Here is a 20,536-nt window from a genome sequence, read left to right on the forward strand (position 1 = left end):
AATTCACCTACCGCCTTTTTGGGGGGTTCTGTGGAGGCATGGCTGTAATTGTCAAACTCAACAGGTCATGATCGCTTTCCGTGCGTTCCTCGACCTTCATGTCAATTAGGGAATGCCATGATTCAACATTAAGAAGGAGAAAATCAATACGGCTGCTCCTGATGCCATTATTTAAAGTATGCACACCCTTCCTATCTGATTGGGACCTCCCATTCGCTGCTCGCACACCCCTTCCCAGGCATAACCCCTTGAGTTGCAGAGCAGCTTCTGTCCATTTTTTGATTGGGCACAAGTCTAGGGTCGGAATGTTCCACTGCATGTCCTCATCTGCACTTAAATTACCATCCTCTAAATCCAGCGGTTCAAAGGTACAGTTAAAGTCCCCCATAATTAACAAGTTGCTCCCATCCCTCTGATTGTCTAAAAAATTGTCTCAGATTGTCTCCCGCCCTGGTTGCCCTCTGGCATAAACAATAATTAACAAGGTATCATGGCCGTGGTTCATCCGAAGCCATAATGCCATAATATCTGGGCTATCGATAGGGACCTCCTCAACCCTAAAACCAATTTGCTGTCTCACCCAACAAGTGAGGCCGCCAGACGGTCTACTCTTCCGCCCCCCTTGTGCGGGTTTGAAAAAGCTTAAAAACCCAGGATCTCCTGAAATGCCATGAGATCAAAATGTTCAATAAACACTGCCCAGTCATCTGATGCAGTTTTAGGTAGGAGACCTGCGATATTTCAAGAACCTACTGTCATAACAGACTTGTGAGGACCTTGAGGAACACTTCCTGGAGAAGGAGGGAGGGGGGCTATTTCCTCCATCTGCATGTCAGGACCCTGAGGACAGTGCTGTATTATAGGGCCCAGTACGTTGACCATATCTTTTGGCGTCTCCCTTCTCTGTCTCGCTAGGATGGGATAGGCTCCCCCAAGGTGACCAGGTTTGTTGCATGAAACATCCCCCTCTGTATAGGTCACTCTGATTTTATTAGAGAGATCAGGTATAATTCGAGAGGGAGAGCCATTGCCACAAACCTCTGGGACCCCAAAAATACTATGCTCAGAGGAGACAATACAATCGGATGCTGTAAGTCAGTCGATATCTTCAAGTGAGGCCAGGGCATTAAATTGATTATTAAGGGGGACAGGGTAGTTAAGTTGATCATGTATTTGAAAAGGCCATCTCCTGCCAGCATAACTGGGAATGACCAGGGGGCAGTAAAAATACCCTTGGGGAAGGACAGAAATGTCGTCTCCAGCAGCAAGATCCCCTGCTCTCTCCAAGATTTGCTGAACCAAACTAGGGGACCCAAAACTTAAAACCACACAATCACCCCGGAAAGACTTATGGGACTTCCCTAACCATGATACTCTACGAACCATTTTAAATTCATTAAATAATTAGTTTTTAATCCCCGTCCTTTGACTCAGTAAGTGTAAAGCCTTATTTCTTAAAGTTGGCCAATCCTCAAATGTCTACGACGTTAGCCTAGGGACATTGCCCAAAACTATGGTATAGGGGGTAGCTTCCTGGGGAAGATGTAAAAAAGTAGTACCATTCTGGGCGCCTACCGGGCCCAGTCGATTGGGAGAGCATGCCCGAGTTTATCTCAAAACAGGTTGCAAACCCAATGAGCTGGAACCCCCCTGTGGCATGGAGGTATGATGGCTAGCATCGGGGACTAATTCAGTGGAGTTCAAAACGTTGGAAACAACCCCTTTTGCAACCTGGTCTCCACCGCCCCCCTGTGAGGAACAGCATCCACTGACCGTCTGAGCTCTAACACAACTCGGGGTGGAATGCAATAAGACCTGTTCTAGTTTGTTTAATCTCCCTCTATCAAACTAAGTTTGTGGATCAGGGGATCAAGGATGTTAGATATTCCCTGCATTATCCGAGTGTAGAGGGATTCCTCAGTGGGTGTGGGGGGCTGATAACTGCACCAGTAGCCGTAGTAGGCTGGCTACATCCTTCATGCCCCCTTTGAGCTGCCTTCCGTTTAGCTCCAACTGTAGGTTGAAATATAACCTTGGATGGACCCTGACCTTTCCTTTTCTTCAGGGGGGGGCTCTCCTGTGTAAGCCTGCATAGCTTTCTTACCCCTGGTTGTAACCGTTGGTTGACATGGATTAGTGTCAGGGGAAGATGTACAGTCAGATGGGATATTTGAACCTGGTGTGTGCTGGCTTAGGGCCGATAGAGAAGGGGTGGGCGGTGTATCTAAATGTGTTAGCTCAGTAAGGGGAATCGTCCTACCATTTGGGGGTGGCAGTGAGGGTTCTATGGATAACCTACGTTCAGTAAGTTGAATCTTGTTAATCAGTGCAAATTCCGCCCTAGACAGAAAAGCATCAAGCGTTCCCACAACCCCTCCTCTCACCCCAGTCTTGCTATTACAAGAGGGACCCTTCCCCACAGGAGGCATAACCACGGATCAGTTAAGACTGGTAAGAGCCCTTTCTCCAGAAAGAAACAAACAAATAAGCATAAAGTAGCCCAGCCTCTACCAGTCACGGACGGGCTCAGACGGGCCCGCCCTTGGTCCGGGCTTTGTCCAGGCTGCGTCCCGCGCCGCGGTGGGAGAGGCTGTGCTATAAGCGCGTTGGCCACGCCTCCCCTCACTCGCGCAGCTGGTCGAAGTGGCAGTGCACTCTGGGGTTTGTAGTCCCCCCCCCCCCCGCCCCCCCCCCCAGAGTGTGCAGGTTGGTGCGTGATGTGCTGCCCCTGGGACCCTCATCCTACCAGAGGTTTCCTTGGCTGTACTGGTGCTGGCTCGGTCAGGCGGCAGGTAAGTGTCTGGTGAAAAACAGTTCCCGCACCGCAGGGGGAGAAGCTGCGCTATAAGCGCATTGGCCACGCCTCCCCCTCACTCGCTGCAGCTGGTCGAAGTGGCGGTGCACTCTGGGGTTTGTAGTCCCACCCATAGTGTACAGGTTGGTGCGTGATGCGCGGCGCTGCTCCTGGGACCCTCGTCCCACCAGGGGTTCCCTTGGCTGTACTGGTACTGGCTCGGTCAGGCGGCAGGTAAGTGTCAGGCAAAAAACAATAATCACTTTACTAGGACATATCTGCCCTCAGGATCTGCAACAATCTCAACGGATTGGAAGGGGAGAGAGCGATGCACTAAAATGCACACACCATGTGAATAGGAGCTGTAACATAGAAAAAAACGGGGCTCACGCAAGTTAAAGCAAAACGATGCGTAGGGAGGGGCGCATAGTGAGTTTCCTGAAGAAAGGCTATTTGGATGGAATGCCTAGCCAGGTAGGCCAACACCTGTCTGCTTTTTTTGGGATTGGACAATCCCCTAGCATTCCAAGATAAACATCGAAGGCGGAGGCCAGAGCCACCACCACCGTTAACAGTCATTGAATCACCAGTAGAGTGAGCATTATGAACCAGAGGTCAGCGACGCGTATACTCTGCTCCACAAATAGTGAAAACGCTATCGGATACACAATTACTAGGCACCCTGTGAAACCCAGCACAATAAGAACAACCAGGGATAAGGGAAAGAAGAAACCGGAAAGGGTGAGAAAAAGGAAGAGGAATCATCCTGCGGGGGATGGCAACGCTCCATTGAGCCATCGGGATGTAGGATTATTGAAAACAGTAATTGCCACCAAACCATTGACTGTCTCACAGCTGTCAGTACGCCCCGTTAACATGGGTAATAGAGAGTTCACCCAGCCGATGGACAGATACATGATGTCAAGGAAGTTGTGCGGACATATAGCAGTCAGTGTCCAAAGTAGTCAATGGTGCATCCAAAGTGTTTTAAGCGCAGAGTACCAGTCGTCGAGGATGTCTGGGGTCAGGTCCAGTGTCTACATCCTGATGTATTGGTGTCGTAGATGATTTATGTTTCTTCCAGAACTTTTCCGCTTCTTCAGGAGAGTCAAACATGTGGGCCTTACTACCAAGTTGGATGCGTAGTCTGGCTGGGTAAAGCATAGCATATTTGACGTTTGCCTTTTGAAGGGTACGCTTCACGGTTGAATATTTGCGCTGGGCCTCCTGAACCATCGGCGTGAAATCAGGGAAGAGGGAAATGATGGAGCTCTGATAGGTGTGTGTGCCTCGCTCTCTGGATAGACGAAGAGCCACGTCAGGATCATTGTAGTTCAGGATTTTAGCAATTATAATCCTCGGAGGTGTCCCGGGGACAGGTGGGGGTCCCAGGGTACGATGGGCACGTTCAACTGCAGATGACACGGAGAAGGCATCTCTACCAAACAGGTCCATGAGGATGGACTCCACAAATTTTGCCATAGGAGAATTCATGGATTCCGCAATTCCTGAAATGGGGGTATTACTTCTGCGGGAGCGTGCCTCTAAATCTTCGGCTTCAGTGGCTAGCTCCGCTAGCTCCGCACCCCCTATTCGTGTATCTTGAGCCTCGAGGCGATCATGAATGTCATCCAGGCAACTAGTTAACGTGTCTAGATAAGTGTCTATGAAGCGGAACCCTGCCCGGAGCTCAGCCATTATAGCCACTGTGCCTTCCAGTTGATTCGATTCTTCCCCGGTGGCATTTTTGGTGTCCTCCCTCCGTGGGGTCTTCTCCCCCTCGAAATTCAGTTGGTGTTGTATTAGGTCAGACTGGTCCATTTTTGGCAGTCTATGAAAGGGGGGGACTGCAGAGCAATGTGCGGGCAACTGTGGGTACAATTTATCCCTGGCAGGGTAGTAATGGCACACTAATCGGGGTTATCAGGGTCACTATAGTGTATGCGCCCTGCCAGAGTGAAAGCGCTAGGCCAGGAACCACCAGGCCGCGCGTCGCTTAGGCCATCCCATGGTGCTGAGTAGTAGTCCCAAATGGCGGCCTGGGTATCAGGACAGATTGGAATCCAACAAGTGCCTGAAGAGTTGGAGAGGCCCGGTCAGCACGCTGGGTAGAGCAATGTTGTACTCACGGTTCAGGCGACATCACGCCATAAGAAGCGGATCATCCACACAGCTTGTAGGAGGCCGCTGCCGCATATTTCCATCAGCACCGGGCAAGAGACCGGTCATGCTCCTCAGCGGCCGGAACAGGAAGGGAGAACTCCTCCCCCAAGGTGACGCCGGCACAGAGATCAACAACATGCACGGTCCCGGCTGGCTCCCTGGGCAGTCCCCGGTGACCTCGGCAGCAACAGCATCCGGACCAAGTCTCTGATCCAGGCGCTCATGCCCCGGGCCCCGCCCTCAGGCTCACCCAAGGCCGCGTCAGGCCCAGGTGTGCCACAGGATCGATTTTGGCATGAGCGGCAGCATAGGTGTCTCACACAGTACATTCGGGGCACCGCTGCATCAGGAGCGTGATGCGGTGCCGCGGGGTCAGAATAGTCGCAGCAATGCGCGGTGTGGTGGCTGTAGTATCCCGGAGGCTCTGGAGCTCCTAAGTCAGGCGGCCATCATGGTCGCCGGCTCGGCCACGCCCCCCTGCCAACCCACAGTATTAAACTCCACTAAAGAAATCTCTTGCGATGCATAAATAAGCAATTTGTGGGCAGCTAGGTCGTCCCTTTCTCCTTGAGCTAAGGTGCCCTCTCTCGGTCCTCCGTAAGTCAAAAACGTGACTGATATCCAGTATTTATTCATAACTGAGAAGTCACTTCTAACCACTCCTATTGCTGCCAAGTCTTCAGGGAACGCTTCTGCTGTCCAAGTCTCTTGCCAGCAAGTGCTACCACGCAATTGAGTGTAGTCCTCTGCCAAATGGTCTGCTCCTTCTTCCTTACAGGATGGAGCCCTTCATTGGCATTTTATGTTCAAGAGGCAGTTAACAGAAAGCAAGCCAGGTAACCTTGTAGAGCAGTTACTCTCCATTGGTACAGATGGAATTAGGAGTCCCTAAGGCTTCTTCCCCAGCGGCTCAGTCAGAATGCTTCCCCATTTAGATGTCTTCTTTCTGATCCAGAGACTGATAATATGACCTCACTAGCCAGTGATCAGTGGCTTCCCAAGACTTCATTCCTGCTTGATTCCTATCAAAACTCATCCTTCTGTTTCAGTCTTTCCTGTTTCACTTGACTGTAAACCTTCCCAGAGGCCCCTGTTCAAAGTAGCAGATGACAAGTCCCCCACTCCCAGATCCAGCCTAATAGAAATTAAGAACCACTTCTTTCTCCTGATCTTAAAACAGCTATATCTCCTGCTTTGGGCAGTAAAGGAAGCTGTTTGAGAGAACCCCTTAGATGAAACACTTCTGTCACTTGGGCTTCATGATGGCATAGTTATGTGAAAAGGAAGACTATTGCTCTGGTTCTTTTTGATGCTCTGAGTTCCTGCCAGTTACAACATGGCTCATCCTAGCTTATTGATACAGTATCTTTTCACTCCAAATGTTCTGCCTTTAGAAGTTACTTTATTTGTTCTTGCCAGTTTTACACCAGACAAATTAAATTGTTTGTTACTGCCAGTGGAGGAAAGGAAACAGCTAAAACTGGTTTAGTACTGCTTGGCTTTTGCCTGCACAAAGTGGGATTTTTAAAAGTTACTCTTCCACTACGGATATCTAAAACCTTTTTTCACCATTGAACAATATTTTTTTAATTAGTGAAAAGGAGATCTAAACAAGTTTCTATAACTTTCCCAGACAAAATTGTATAAATAGTTTTTTTTGACAATCATCACATAGAAAATGTGGTCACTGTAGGGACAAATTTTTCCTTGCTATTTAGCATACCTCACTTTTATACAATGAGCATCCACCCTGCGAGTTAACAGGAAACCCTTGCTGTGTCTTAGCTATTGTAAAAATGCAGATTTTCTCTATGACCTAGCATTTGTTCTGCAATGTGTTACAGCAGGGCTTTAAAGTGCAAGCAACTAAAACACAATTGTGTACGTAGAGCCTTACATTCTAATTATATGTTTGGGAACTAATGTACACTTAAGTCCACATGCATTTAACTTATAAGCCATTGGACCGTTTCCTGAGAGATCTTGTTATGGATGCGATGGAATGTTAAATAAGCACATGGGGTGTGACCATATTTACCTCCTGTTTATGTGGAAAGAGCACATGAGCTGTGATACTGAACGACAGTGTCTCAGTGCACAAAGTCCTCATACAAAAAAGTGTGGAGAACTAAACAAAAACATGTCAGTTATAAAATTAATTCATTTTATTATATTTGTCTTCATTCTGACCCATTAGATGTTGGTCAGCTAGATGTAAATGTTGTAAGTGCAAATGCAGTTGAGTGAACTGAAAATATTGAAAAGCTAAATATTTGTATTCAATATATCAGAGTATACTAAAACTACCTCTGAAAAAAGGTTGCTATCTTGACACTGGATTTAGCATAGACATTGTGGGTGCAGGTTTGAGAAAGGAATGGTGAATTCTTAAATGTTGTGTACACTACCACACAAACTGACCACAGCACCTAGAAATAAAACACCAATTACTGTGACTCTCTCAGAAGCACAGGGAAGGGCTGCGTCTCAGTTAGTAACTATAATCCTATCACCAAGAGTTTTAGACTTTGGATTTATAGTATTTAATCTTTTTCTAGTGTACCGTCGTAGGGTGTAAAATAGGCGTAACTTGGTCTGTATTAACATCCAACAGTGGACCGATTAAAGAAGCACGTGAACCAGGGGGTTGAATTTGGTTATGCAGATATTGGCCCATACAGTCAAGTAATTTAAAGAGAAACACAGGTATAGGGATGGGTTAGGTTTAGATACTATTGTTCGTGGGGAAAATAAACTTAGAAGTAATAATTAATATTTAGAATTTTTATAGTCAACAAACACAATGTGATAACATTAATACGTTCAATAAACTTGAAAATGCACTAAAATATTAACAACTAACTTGATCTGATCTACAAGTAGAAGGGGCAGTGCTGAAAAGTGATGAATATGTCAATGAAACCACAACAGACATATTGTACAAGAAGTAGTTTGATGTAACTATTATATGTCTTTTTTCAAAGATTTTTCCAATATTTTTTATCAGGACAGACAATGCTAAATGAAAATTGGAATACTAAAGGATAAATTTAGAGTTTGGCATACCTATTTGGGTCGGGGATGCACCCTGTGATTCTGCTGTCTGAAACCCTTTGGTGATGGTCTGACAGTTGTGGGGTCGTGGGTGTAGCTATGTCAAACAACCTGCTTTATTTTGAGAAGACAGTTTGGTGGATTTTTTGTTTTTAAAATAACCCTACACCCTGACATAAAAATCCCTGAGTTTCAGTGTCATTCATTGTTTGTTTTTTAAAACTCAAGTCCCTATTTAGGGGTTAGTTTTTGGAAAATAAAGTTTGGTGAACGGCCGCTGAAACATTGTGTAATTCATCAAGCTTTCAGTGTCTTCACAGGAGACACCATGGCTGCCGCTCCAGAGAAGGCAATGAACTCTTGACTGGGCCTCTGGAGAACTCTTAACTTGGTGGGTGGTAGTTCAGCTAGGATAGTGAAGGAAAGACCTCCACCACCCTCACAGATGGCAGGTCACCCACCGAAGTATAAATCAGGCACAAAATCACTAAAACTGCTGCAAGTGACCACAGTACAACTGAAAATAACTGATCATCAATTATATGAAAAGTAGTTAAGCTTTCAAGATTTCCAGATGAGGGTGTCGTAACACACTCCCTCAAGGCCTTGGAAGAAGAGAACGCAATTATAAAGTTAGATTTTTTTTATGTGAAAGAGCTATACTTGAATGTCATGGCGCTATCAGTTACAGTAACTAAATGCCTCCAAAGAGGGTATGTAATACAGCTAGCACAAACAATACTGCTAAAATGAATTCCACCATGGCAGCCTTTATGAATAAATGCATAACACATTAATAAAAATCTGCATGTAAATAGTGTGAAGCAAAAATCTATGAACAGCTTAGGAGATTTACCAAATCAAGTATAATAGATAAAGGACCACCATTATATAGACTTCTCAGCATAGCCAACAGATGTGCAATATTTTATTAATACAGAGGGGAATGTTTCTTGTGTATCTACACCAACTAGAACCAACTAGAGGATTTCCAGGGTAAGAAATCCCAAGACACGGTTAAAATGGCACTCTTTACATATCAATACAGCAAGCACCATTTTGAATATAAGGGGCAACGTTATGGCTGGAAATGCTCACAAAGTATTCTCCACTGGTACAGATATTATCTATTTAGTTGACCTAAGGTATGAATTGTAAGAAAATGGGCACAAATGAGCATTATTTACATGAGTAGTAGCATATCACCATCAAGTTACTCAAGCAGCTAGCTCCCTGTAGTGTTGACCAAAACAATATCAAAGAGGTCAGGGGTTTTGCTGTTTTTTATAAACCTATTTGGCACCATTTAAGCAGAATCCATTTATGTACATTCAGGCTGTCACATGGTGAAGATAGATTACACCCCACCAGTTTTCCAAATTGATTGTAGAATTGGCTGTAGGCAGCAGAGACCTGGCTAGATATTTGAGTTTTGATTAAATGTGATGAAGCACAACAGAGCTCTTGTAATGGTAATAATAAGCACAAAGCTCTATGGCCGTTCTTGATAAACAAGACCAGGCTGTGGCCACAAGGCGTGGGACACAGTGATTTGCAGCACTGAGTTATGGCAGCCAATCCTGCAGAATGAAAGTATATCCCTACAAGGTACTATGGAAAAAGCCTCACCTACAACCGCTATTAAGAGTTAGGGTTAGCATAATGAATATCTTTATTTAATTAAAAGAAATGTTTAAATAGGGTTAGCATGATGGGTATATACATGTTTATTATTTAATTATTTATCACTGTTTTATATAGCGCGAACTTGACCCGAATCTGGTATCAGAGCGCTTTACATAGCACCAGTTGCATTACATGAGGACACATTCATTTTTGTTAGGCACGGGGAGATTAAGTGATTTGCCCAGAATCACAGGATGTTCAGCGTCATTGCCGAGACTCGAACCCAGTTCCCCAGATCCGAGGTCGACTGCCCTAGCCGTTAGGCCAACTCCTATTAATAATGTATGAATAGCTTGTGAGTTATGATTAACGTTATGGTAAAGTTGCATATTTAATTTGATTTAGGTCTTTTGTCTATAATTAGAATTAGGTTAGAGTTATATGAATAATGTAATTAAAAGTAATTTATGTAGGTAAATAATTAGACTTTTTAATACAGGATTTAGTTTATTATAATTTAATTTAATTTAATGCTATTTGATGTTACAGTTAGATAGTCATTAGGGCTAGGATTTCTAATAAATGTAATGGAATTTAAGAAAATTAAATAGTGAATGGAGTAGAGTTAGGGTTGGGTTTAATGTGAGAGTTCATGTATAAATTAAGTCAATTGTGGGCAGATAGGGTATTGGTAAATTAAATTGAAAACACATATTTTTACTGCAGTTGTAATTGATGAAGAGGCTGAGAGGTAGTTTACCGGGAGGTAGCAACATACTACCCCTTCCGCCACATTTGTGTGAATAAATACACCCCACCCACCCCTTTAATGACCCCAACAGGACACTTGTTGAGATTCCTTTAAAATCCTCTGGCCACAGCCATGCTAGTGGATGACCATTACTCCAGTGCATCCTTCTACATGATCTTGATTTAATCCATTCCACAAATACACCCTCACTAAACTATTCAAAAGAGGAAAAGGAAGGCCAAAAATAGATAAAATACTGTGAAAACATGTAGCCCATTCAGAAACCAGTTAAGGTCTCTTTTCTGTTAATATGTCCTGTATGCCAATTATGAAATTTGAATCCCAGTGTTTTTACTCAACAATAATTCTATGTGTCTTTGTGCATAACAAACAAGTAGGATTATTTCAATTTGCCACATATGACTGAGATCTTAGAGCCAACAGTAACTCTTTAAATTCAAAGATCAAAAAGGCATTTCTCAATTCTGATCGACTTTACTCTATCTTGCGACCAAGAAATGAGCTGCATGTCACCATGTTTGAGGTTGTCTGTGGTCCTGACTAATATCAAGCTGCCAAGTATCCTTTTTTGATATTTTTGGTAGGCCATGTGATTGTGTTGGATCCCCTGAAATATTACATCCATCTAAAAAGACATATAGTGGTGGGTTGTCGTTTAAAAGACTCCTGAGTGCTAGTGTTTGTACTTTTGCCATAAAATGCCTGCAAGAAGTCTTCTACCCCTCTTGTATGTGTCATGCCTGGGGCTCTCATTCACTGCCTTTACACATGTGACTCATTGGGAGATCCAGGGAATATTTAATTGTATATTCAAAAGGTTCACAGTTGCATTTCAAATTACTAGCAAAGAAGGGATTTGATTTAATTTAACGTGTGTTTGTCTGCCAACTACTAAATTATGCATAATACCTAAGAAGCAGAGTTTATAGCCAAAAGCATTTAAAAACAGGCTATGCTTTTTGAAAGTGTGATATTTAGTGTTATGTACAACGCAATAAAGTAAAATCTAGTCATTGCCTTGATGTAAAAGTACTGATTCCCAGTGCTAAGAAGTGGAAATTGTGTAATTGACTTATTTTTGTCTAACTGACAGAGAAGGAAGATTTGGCCGCAAAAAAGGAAAGACATAGGAGAAAGGTACATTCCTTCTATGACGTTAAAGAGGAAATTGGAAGGTAAGCATACAAAAATAATTGCTTTTACTTTTATAATAAAACGTTGTGAATGTTACCATTTTAAACTACTTGTGGCACCATTATCATCTTTCTTAGAGAAATGTTAATGCTATTTCTACACAAAATTAGCCTCAAGTATATTAAATCTAATATGATTCAATGGTAAATAGCTTACGCTATGCATTATTTCATGCCTAATGTTATTAAAATATTCTGTCAGCATTCTGAAGGAGAAACTGCCACCAGGCACAAAGCAAGCAGTATTGATATGCAAATATTCTCTGGGAAATAACCAGCTTTTTTGTCCATATTTCTGTATACAACATTTCATCTTCCATGAGCATCACCTTTAGATATCAGGGTGACTTAGAACAAGATAGCAATTGGAAAGTCAGGATATAGCCTAAACATTTAGAGACTGGGTATGAAGGAAAAATGACACCGCTAGTGTGACAGAATACGTAAACAATATATAAATATATTTAAAAGATTGTCAGCAGTATGTACACATCATTATGACTTTTACCAGAAACAAGGGAATAATGGTTTTTCTTATCTTTTTGAAAGCTAATGTTGGTTGTCATGATTGAGGGCATGCTGTAGTAATTCGTGGGAATGGGCACAGTCTTTCTTGGCTTATGGTTTAATCCTGCTGATCTGTTGAAATTTAGCAGTAAAATCCACACACACACCCACTTACTCGGTAGGGGCATTTCCACCTTGGCTGCAGACAAGACATTCTCACATGCTTCATTAGTACCCAGCCCCCTGCGTTCAAATCGTGGCACTGGTATTGATGTGGTTTTGCAGTGACAGTTTCAACCTGTCAAGAAACAGAACACACCGCATCAGCCAATCCTTTGCAGTAGTTGAGTATCATATTATCTGAAACTTCATGTGGGGATAAGCCTGTCTTCCTGTCAGGTGAACTTTGAAGACTCATCAACGCCAAAGGCAAAACATCAGGCCATTTCATTGAAGTAGATGCACAGACTTTTTGCCAATCAAAACTTTATGGTCCTTTTCAACTGCTCTACAATTCCAGAAGCTTGTGGCCGATAGCTACAATGCAACTTCTGTTCCACCTGCAGTGCTGCACACAACATCTTAAGAATCTCATTATTAAAAATGAGTTCCTCGATCGGACTCAAGAGAAACTGGCATTCCATACCATGGGACAAGCTCTCTCAGCAAAAGTTTAGCCTCAGAGAGACTGTCATTTCTCTGTATTTGGGTAGGCTTCCACCCTCTGGGAGAAAATGCACACGATAACCAGGAGATATCTCAGCCCATTATAAACAGGCCTCTCGATATATAATCGATATATAATCTATTTGCATCCTGTTGAAAAAGGACCGCTCATTCTCCCAGTGTGACTCAATGTAACCTGTGTTCGTTTTCCTACATTCATCTGTTGGCAAGTTATACAACAGTGACAAAGATCTGCAGCAAGTATCAAGAATCTGGTATGAAGCCAGTTCTGCCTAAATGTCCTAACCATAGCATCCCTGCATAAATGATTAGGACCATGGAAGTATTATGCCATGTGTGGTAACATACTGTCTAGTAACACTGGTCTTCCATCTGCTGAAATCCAAATGTCATTTGCATTCTTTCCACATCCTGCTGTGATCCAACCCTACTGTTCTGCCTCAGTGACATTTTCCTGCATACTCTTAAGTTCTTCCCATGTGTCAGCTAAAGACATCAACATTGAAACGTTGGAGTCCTCATGAAATTCATCTGTGAATGTTCCGTTAACAGTGCAGGCTACTACGGCACAATAACATGCAACTTTGTCATCGTATCTATTACCAATTGTGACATAGCCATTGTCACTTCGGTGAGCTGTGCAGTTAACAGCAATTTCGGTGGGCAGTTGTAATGCATCCAACAACTTTTTTACATGGTCACCATTGCATTTTGGTGAACCGGAGGATGTCATGAATCCTCTTTGTGACTGTAACTGCCCAAAGTCATGGACAACACCAAAGCTGTACTCACTATCTGTAACTATAGTCACTCTCATTTTGGCTGTTAGTTGGCATGCTCTGGCAAGGGCAACCTATTCTGCAAGCTGTGCCTTTATACTTTGAAACCAACAGGCTTCAACAATATCTTGGATTGTGCAGCAGACAGCATAAGCTACTTTCAGGAAGCCATAATTTCTCCACAAACAGTACATAATTCGGTCTTATTAAAGACTTATCCTTCATGTCAGGTCTTGGCTTGGTGCATAATTGCGTGACTTCTAGACACTCATGTTCAAATTTATCAGAGTTTCCAGGAAGGTGCATCTGTGTACTGGGATTCAAAATCTGGCACCTTTTCGATTGTACATTTTCAGACGCTAGAATTTGTTGTTCATATCTAGTCAACCTCAAGTTGGTAATATGTAGGTTTTTAGTGCTTGTAAGCAAGATTACCACTGATTGGGGAGCCATAACAAATAATGGATGCCTCATCACTATGCATTTACACCTCTCAAGCCTGAGGCTTTTCAGACAACCAGGCAGCCCTGCAGCTACAGGGTCAAGGGTAATTTAAAAATATGCCACTGGCCTCCTTGCTTCACTGTGCATTTGTGTGAGCACTGAGCGAGTGCATCCCTCCCTCTCACTGCAAAACAAATACACTCTCTTAGTATAATCTAGCAGTCCTAGTGTTGGAGCATGACAGAGACTTCCTCTCAGCTCTAGGAAAGCTTTCAGCAAACAAATGATGGACGGAATGCTGACAATGCAAACATTCTCCCCCAGACAAAAGATCTGGGTAAATCCATCATTCTTTTGCCCTCTAGGCCACCCCAGTTTGGACCCAGCCATATGCAAATCAGTCTTGATCCTGTGCCCCATGGGAACATTCCAGACCAAACTGCCAGGCCAGGTCCTCCCTGGACCGGAAACAAGCATCCTGGGACCGGTTTTAGGGTATGTCACCCTTCTTCAGGCAGGCTAGCTTGAATCCAGTGGCACAGTGAGCATATCCATCCCACTTAGGGCAAATAGTGTTACAGCAAACAAATGATGGACGGAATGCTGACAATGCAAACATTCTCCCCCAGTCAAAAGATCTGGGTTAAATCCATCATTCTTTTGCCCACTATGCCACCCCAGTTTGGACCGAGGCTTGGGCAGTTCGGGCTGCACTGTTCCCATTGGGCACAGGGTCAAGACTGATTTGCATATGGCTGGGTCCAAACTGGAATGGCATGGTGAGCAAAAAAACTATGGATTTATGCCCAGATCTCTGTACTGAGGTGAATGTATGACATTGTTCTGCATTCTTTCTATCAATTGTTCTTTTTATATTTGTCATCCCGAGTGTGACGGGCATGCCCAGACATGGGTCCCGTGCTCTCCATGCCACTGGAGTCAAGCTATCCTGGCTGAAGAGGGCTGAAAGCCCGAAACCAGTTCTAGGATGCTTGTTTCCAGTCCAGGGAGGACTTGGCCTGGCAGTTTGGGCTGGACTGTTCCCATTGGGCGCAGGGTCAAGACTGATTTGCATATGGCTGGGTCCAAACTGGAATGGCATGTTGAGCAAAGAAACAATGAATTTAGGCCCAGATGTCTGTACTGGGTTGAATGTATGACATTGTTCTGCATTCTGTCCATCAATTGTTCTTCTAGGAACACATCTCTCTGTGTCAGCTTTAATGAAGTCTTTGCCACCAGGGAAAAGTTTGGTATCCACTATCTACAGTAGCCAACCATATCCAAAAACATTCTGATCTCTTTCTGCATTTTAGGAGGACCCATTAATAAAAAATTGCCTCTATTCTCCCTTGTGGCACTTTTCTTGTTGCCTTTGCAATGATATGTCCCAGATATTGGACTTCTTTTTGACCGTATTGTAATTTCCTCAGGGGACACTTTATGCTTATTTTCAGCCAGATGATTTAAAAGTGCAATAGTATCTTGTTTACAGGCTTCTTTCGTCGCTGATGTCACAAGTGGTTGTCTATGTACTGAAGCACACAAAATTTGCAATGTCTCCAGATGCTTCTTCAATATCTGATACAAAAATTGAGGGACTCTCCATATACCCTTGTTGCACTCTGCACCATGCCAAAATTCTCACTCAAAACACAAATGAGAACGGAAACTGTCTTCATAAAGGGGAATCAAGCAGAACACCCTGACAACAATGTTGAAGAAAGTGTTCAAATCAGTCCACAGCATTTTTGAAAACTTGACAAACCTTTCCACTTGTGTATACCATCGCATTGCAGTGGGAAAATTGCTTGGAAATGATGCAAGTTCTCCTCTACTCCAAGACACATGTGTGTGCCCGTCAACTTGTATCTCTCAATGGAAAACCAGAAGTACTTTCAAAATCCGAAAGACCCCGAGGTGGCTTTCGCTTAGCCTCAGCTGATTCTGCCTGACCCTTTTTCTTTTCAGGTTTCTTTAACCATTTATTTTCAATTTTTTCAAATTCGTTCCATTTATGATTTTTTTAAAATAATTCAACAATGTGCAAATGCATTCTTGAAGAACGCATGGTTTGAATCCATTCATCATCTATCTGCATTCTAAATCTTTTCTGTAATGTGGCTCTTTTTGAAAAGATAAACTTGATATTTATTTGCAATTCAGTCAGTTTTTTGTGTACTGTAGATGCTCTCCTAGTGATTTCTTTGCATAAAGAAATCAGTTCTTTTTCTCGATACGTGTTGATGTAATCCAGATCCAAACATCCTCTAATTATTTCCTCTAATTCTGTTTTTATTTTCGGGACATTTAATGGTCTCTCTCTTTCCGCATTCTGGCTAACGTCCGAACCTCCCGCACCGGTCTTGGATCTACCTCTAGCAGCTTCCTCACACCATGAGAGAAAAATCCTATCCTCAAACAAGTTTGTCTCACTCCATGTCGTTTGTGTTGTAAAGTCTAATCTCTGTCCTTCTCTTAGTGATTGAATAGTTTGTGGGGGTGGCAAGACCACAATCTGTGAATTCTGTGAAGTTGGATTAAATCCTGTCACTGGCACTCTTTCTTCAGTTCCTTGAGCTGCTGCATTTGGATTAATATTAATTGGGGCATTAGGCATGCACATTTCTACTGACTGTGCTGTAATCACCCCAGTAGCGGATGCTGGTGCAGTTACCCTTGAAGTAGCAACAGCTGTAGGCATTACCGCCTACAAAACAAAACAGTTCACAGTTAGGTCTGTCATTCCACAAATGAAATCACCTCTTTCTCCCATATTCTACCTTACAAATCTTATTCATGAAGAGAAATTTAAGTAAAATTTTACGACATTAGATAATACACTATTGTATTCTATAAGAAATGTCTCTATGGGAAGGTTGAAAAATTATTTTTTCTATTAGCTCATGTTGCTTTAGCACATGTTGTTATTGAACTCTTCACTTATTCACATTACTAAGAATGTTGACCCAATGTCAATAAGAAGTGAAGAAAAAAATCTTCATTCATAAGCATTTCTAACTTAAAATGGGCAGATATGTAGCCTAGTGAATGAAATGAATGAAAAAAATATTTAATAAAGCGCACTGTGGCCAAGCGGCTTCCTGGTGCTGAAAGCTCTAACAAACAAAGAAGAAAGCCCGGGGAGTTTAACAGGAGTACACCTGAGAGAAGAGAAGGGTTTTTAGCGCTTTTCGAAAATGGGAATAGATAGGAATAGAGCGCAGAGATAGGGGAAGGCTGTTCCAGAAGAGGGGGGCCAGAACCGAAAATCTGGTACCACCTGTTCTGGACTTACGAAAACGGGGAACATGAAGGAGAGCTAAAGTAGAAGAACGGAGAGTGCGGATAGGGGTGTGAGAAGAAATAAGAGAAGTAATGAAAACTGGGGCAGAACGGGCGTGAGCCCGAAAAACTAAACAGCCCAATTTAAAAAGAGATCTCTGATAAACAGGGAGCCAGTGAAGGGACTTGAGCACAGAAGTGATAGGATGAGTTTTAGGAAGATGAAGAATAAGGCGGGCAGCCTGATTCTGAATGGCCTGTAAGCGGTGAGTTTCATAGGCAGGAATGCCCACGTACAGGCTGTTCCCATAGTCAAGACGGGAAGTAATCATAGCCGTGATGATAACTTTGAGGGCATCCGAAGAAAAGAAGCGAGAGATTTTACGGATAAGCCGAAGAGATAAAAAAACAGGAGGATACCACGGAGCTAACTTGGGCGTGCATAGACAGGTCCTGACTGACCCTGATGCCCAGGGTCTGAGGAAATATGAATCTTGTGATCAGTTATGTCCCCTATCATAGACCCCAACGGCTCCATGTACATGCTATAAGTACATGTATGTTCCCTCCTGCTCCAGTTTTGAAGACGCAAATATATGTGCGTCCACCGTCAACATGTCCTCTTTCAGATTCGCCATGAATGGGTCAGATATTCCATTCCTAAGTATGAAAGGCCACCGACTTTATGTGGTTCACTTTCCACATTTTACAGATTCAGGCGAGTAGGCCCCGAATTCTGTCATCAAGCCTTTTCCTGCCTTCTGCTTCTGAAAGCTCCAGTCTGAGCCTGCATCTGTATCCATGAACTTTGTCCTACTCCCTGCGCGGCTAACGGTGCCTGATCCAGCCTGTCGCCTGCCAAAAACTGTATTTCACCTTCAAGATTATCTACTCCGCTCCTCATCCGATGCATTCCTGTCTAGTAGGTTAGGTAAACATTCCTCCAGCTACCGTGCAAAGGGCCAGGCCTCGCTGTCCTCATGCAAGTAATTCATAGCCCCGTTACCATGGAATATTCCTACCCCCTCGCATCTAGTGTAGACACTTAGACGCTTGTACACGCACTAACAGTCAGTATAGAATAGATTCTATCCTAGAGACCTCTCCTTTTGGATAACACAGTTCTTTAAACATAGGATATTAGATATGATTTGGGATTAGGTTGACATGACCCCCAGACTTCTGTCTCCACATGTAGAGCTAAATGTCAAGTCCCTTCACCCTCTAGTTGCACGTCAATCACACGTCATGCGGCTGCGCGCGCATCTCTGCCAAATATTTCTGCTGACATTGCAGGATTCTCTTATGGATCCACCCACTTGTGACATCATGTATGATGACGTTTATTAAATTACGCCCATACATCCGCCTCTATTAGTTACGTATGCACCTTTTATCTGTACTATCAGCTGTTACGCCTCTTGCATCTGTTTCACTGTAATGTATTTTCTATAAAACTGCCTATCTGTCAATAATGTATGCCCTTCCTTCCTGAACTTTCGTGGTGATGGAATAGAAAGCCTACAATTCGAATTGTATTCCTTTGTATAGGAATAAAGCCTTTTTAAACCTCTAATACCACGGATTCTGCCTCTTATATTTACTGAGTTATTCTTAATAGACTTTACCGCATAAAAATAGTACCGGTAATGAAATATTTACCACATAAATTGGCGCCCGAACAGGGACACTTTCTCATCTCACGCGCCGGCGGTGCGTTGCAGGCCCGGTCTCCTGCCACAGCTGAACGGACAAAAACGCGTACCTGCAGGATTTCCTGTATCTCCCTCCGGCCAAGCGGGGACGACTGAGGCTGCGATCAACACCCAGACGAGGCGGTGAGAAGTGCGAAGTATCCCGACCAGAGCCTAGCTGAGAGAGCAAGATCCGAGGTATACAGAGGCCCACCAGGTTCCGAAGTTCCGAGTCCAGTCGAGTCCAGTCCGGTCCAGTTTCAGTTCCGTTTCCGAGGCCTTCCGTTCCGAGCTACCCGGTGAGTACCATTACCGGGGAGGCATTTAACGTGCACATAGTCTGTGCCGGTCAGGACGGGTTTGGGTACACAAATCCGGTCTGCACTGTTCCAGCAGTGTATCTGTACTGTTTAGCAGTATATATAGTATGTTTTGCATATAAATAAGTATAAATAAGTATTATCTAGTGTCAGTATTATGTCAGTAACTAGTTTTCTATTAGTTATCATTGTTCGTAAAACTGTTAAGTGTTAAATGTTTTAAATACGTTCTATATATTGTGGTGTGAATGACTGTTCATTATTGTGTTTTCTTGTATAAAGTGTGTTCTAGTAATAAGGTCTAAAAATGCCGCTCTTTTCGAAACTAAGACAGATCAAAACTAGAAAAGGTGTACTCGAAGAAGCTGTTCCCATCCCCCCTAGGGACACTCCAGGGTACTTTATGTATCATAAGCATGGCCTAAATGCCGTATTATTTCTTGATTTATGGGTGGACTACACCAAAGAATTACCAGAGAGTCAGAGATGGCCCGCAGCGGGGACCTGGGATGCAGATTGCATCATGAGAGTAGAAGAAGAATTATGGAAAAAGAAAGCCAGACAGTCACAGAAAGATGCCATTGAATTATGGCGTAAAGAATCATATAGACGTACAGAAAAAGCACTCAGACAGGAAGAGAAAGGTAGAGAGAATTCAAATAAAACTCGAGAAAATCTATTACTTGAGGAAGGTACCCGAGTAAAATCAGAACAAGTAGATAGACAAAGAAACACTCTTATGAATGGTATGTATCCTCTTCTGGCCGAAGGGTTACCTAAGGCTACCCCGGAAATACCAAAAGACTTAACTCCTCCATTGCTCCCGATAAAAGCACATCCCAAAACACATCCCAAAACAGCAAAGGACGTTTTCCTTTCCTCCTATTTAGATGACGCAGCTCCTGAGTATGCTAATGCCATACCACCCACACCGCTTGCCGATGGTGTTCAACACCAAGAGCATTCGTCTGTATCCCCGCAACTACAAACTCCTACACAAGTTCCAACAGGCCCGTCCGTTTCTACAGTTTTTCCCGCATCTACAATCTCTATCCTACGCCCAACGAATCCTTTCGTGCCTAGCACCTCAGATGGTGCTACAGGAGGTACGACAGACATGTTTGCCACACCGCCGCGAAATAAACAGACCCTTAGAGATTTAGCACTCCAACGTACACCCCAACTAGCGACATCCGACATGTTTAAAGAACAGCTTGT

General features: G+C 43.5%; 1 protein-coding gene across 25 annotated transcripts in view; it reads left to right on the top strand.

Moving 5' to 3' along the window:
• OBSCN (obscurin, cytoskeletal calmodulin and titin-interacting RhoGEF) overlaps window positions 1–20,536 on the top strand; it is a 1,809,553-nt gene that overhangs the window by 1,275,594 nt on the left and 513,423 nt on the right. For all 25 annotated transcript variants that reach the window (XM_085628811.1, XM_085628818.1, XM_085628815.1 and 22 more), the window contains one exon: window positions 11,503–11,584. In XM_085628811.1, the coding sequence (XP_085484937.1) occupies window positions 11,503–11,584 (82 nt within the window). The remainder of the gene's footprint in view (window positions 1–11,502; window positions 11,585–20,536) is intronic.

The sequence above is a fragment of the Triturus cristatus genome, chromosome 10 (genome assembly GCF_964204655.1).
Source record: "Triturus cristatus chromosome 10, aTriCri1.1, whole genome shotgun sequence".
NCBI lineage: Eukaryota > Metazoa > Chordata > Amphibia > Caudata > Salamandridae > Triturus > Triturus cristatus.